General features: G+C 41.7%; 1 protein-coding gene across 1 annotated transcript in view; it reads left to right on the top strand.

Moving 5' to 3' along the window:
- The first annotated feature begins 268 nt into the window (after nucleotides 1-268).
- The window catches only part of LOC117959709, a 6,309-nt gene continuing 4,841 nt past the window's right edge, over nucleotides 269-1,736 (top strand). The window contains exon 1 of the mRNA XM_034896988.1: nucleotides 269-970. Coding sequence (XP_034752879.1) covers nucleotides 901-970 — 70 coding nt within the window. The 5' untranslated portion in view covers nucleotides 269-900. The remainder of the gene's footprint in view (nucleotides 971-1,736) is intronic.

Here is a 1,736-nt window from a genome sequence, read left to right as displayed (position 1 = left end):
GCAAAGAGAGCTTACTGCAAAGCCTGCCTTATCCTTTGGCATTACAGTCTCTAAGAAAGGATTTACTCTTTAATTCTTGATTAGATAGAATTTTCTCCACAGTGTGCAAGCAAAGTGATACACAGAGGATAGATAACCTGCCCTATTGGGAATGTCTGTGTGTGTGTGTGTGTGTGTGTGTGTGTGTGCCTGTGCGTGCGTGTGTGTTTGTGTGTGTGTTGGTCCTTTCGCAGTGCTCTCTCTCTGAGACACACACGTGCACACACTCACAAATACACACCTACTTGGTCCCCCTGGTGTGCCATCCCATTTAACGCCTGGGCTTTTAACAAATAAGGCTATTATTAGAAGCAATGACTTATCAATCAGGAATTAATCCTGATTGATGTGTTTTCCCCCAACTGGAAAAGGACCGTACTCACTTGCTACACTTTGTTTGTATTTCTGTGATGAGAGATGGTTTCTAATCTTTTATTTTTTAGGTGGTGGCATGAGAGAAGAGAGGACTTTTGTCCATTTAAAATCAGTGTTTCCACCAGCTGCTCCATGCTCAGGATGCAACGAGACCGCTGAGGAAAAAATACACTTGTTAAATTCCTACACCATTTATATTTCTCCCTTTTGTCTCTTTGCCTGACTGGCTGCTGAGCTGACTGACTGCCTGGATGGTTGGCTCCCCCTCTCACTGGACAATCACTGGCAGTTAACTCACACACTGCGTGAGCTTCGCTGAGTCTGGGGCATATAGAGACGCTCGGGCTGCTCAGGCTTAAGAAAGTGGGATCTCTGCTGCGTTTCTCTCTCTCTGTCTGTTTTGGTGGATTGTTAGATGAGAGCAGAGGGAATCTCTGTCTCTCTCTCCCAGCACGGATCACTGGCCATCACTACTGTGCTGCATCCATGACTTTACATACCTGGCTGGTGTATGGGCTTGGATTTATCTTTGTTTGGGTGCTCTGCTTGAAACAGGGTGAGTAGGATGTATTTTTGGTATTGAAATGTGAAATGGAGAAATTTGTAGTGCATAGAGACATGTGTGTGTGCGCGTGTGTGTGTGTGTCACTGTAATTATATTGTATTTGTGTACTGAAGTATACCACTAAAACATAAATGCAGTGACAGTACTGTAGAATTATTTAATAAATTTGCAAATTATCAAAACAAAACACAGCAATAGAATTATATAAAATAATCCAGTGAACATTCCGCACCTAAACCACCTGAATGGATCATGTTTAAATGGTGAACAGCCATGTTGAAAGGTGATTCCAATAATATGGCTTTGTTCTGAATGTAATTGACATGGGAGTCAAAATCTCCTCCTAACAATAGGTGATATCCATAGGTGGCAAACAAAATTTCCCCAAAGGGCAATAATGATTGACCTGATTTGACTTGGCTGCAACCTTTGTTTCAGTTGCGGCCAAACAAGAAGAAACTGGGGTGACGTTGTGTGCTTAGATGTTGCTCTGAATCATTCGCATCTCAGTGTTTGGTCTGATCACCTTTGATCCCGACTCCAGACCAGACAGGGAAATGAGCTCCTGGACAAATAAATGATAATCAACAGATCAACATTTACGAGACAACCAATAGCTGGGCATATATATACAGTATATATACACACACTATATATATACAGTATACACACACAAACACACACACACACGTCTCTGTGCACAACAAATTTCTCCATTTCACATTTCAATGGAGAAATGTATGTATATTATATGTAT

The sequence above is a fragment of the Etheostoma cragini genome, chromosome 16 (genome assembly GCF_013103735.1).
Source record: "Etheostoma cragini isolate CJK2018 chromosome 16, CSU_Ecrag_1.0, whole genome shotgun sequence".
Classification (NCBI taxonomy): domain Eukaryota; kingdom Metazoa; phylum Chordata; class Actinopteri; order Perciformes; family Percidae; genus Etheostoma; species Etheostoma cragini.
The sequence above is the reverse complement of the archived record's forward strand: the minus strand, read 5'-3'. Positions and strand labels throughout refer to the sequence as shown.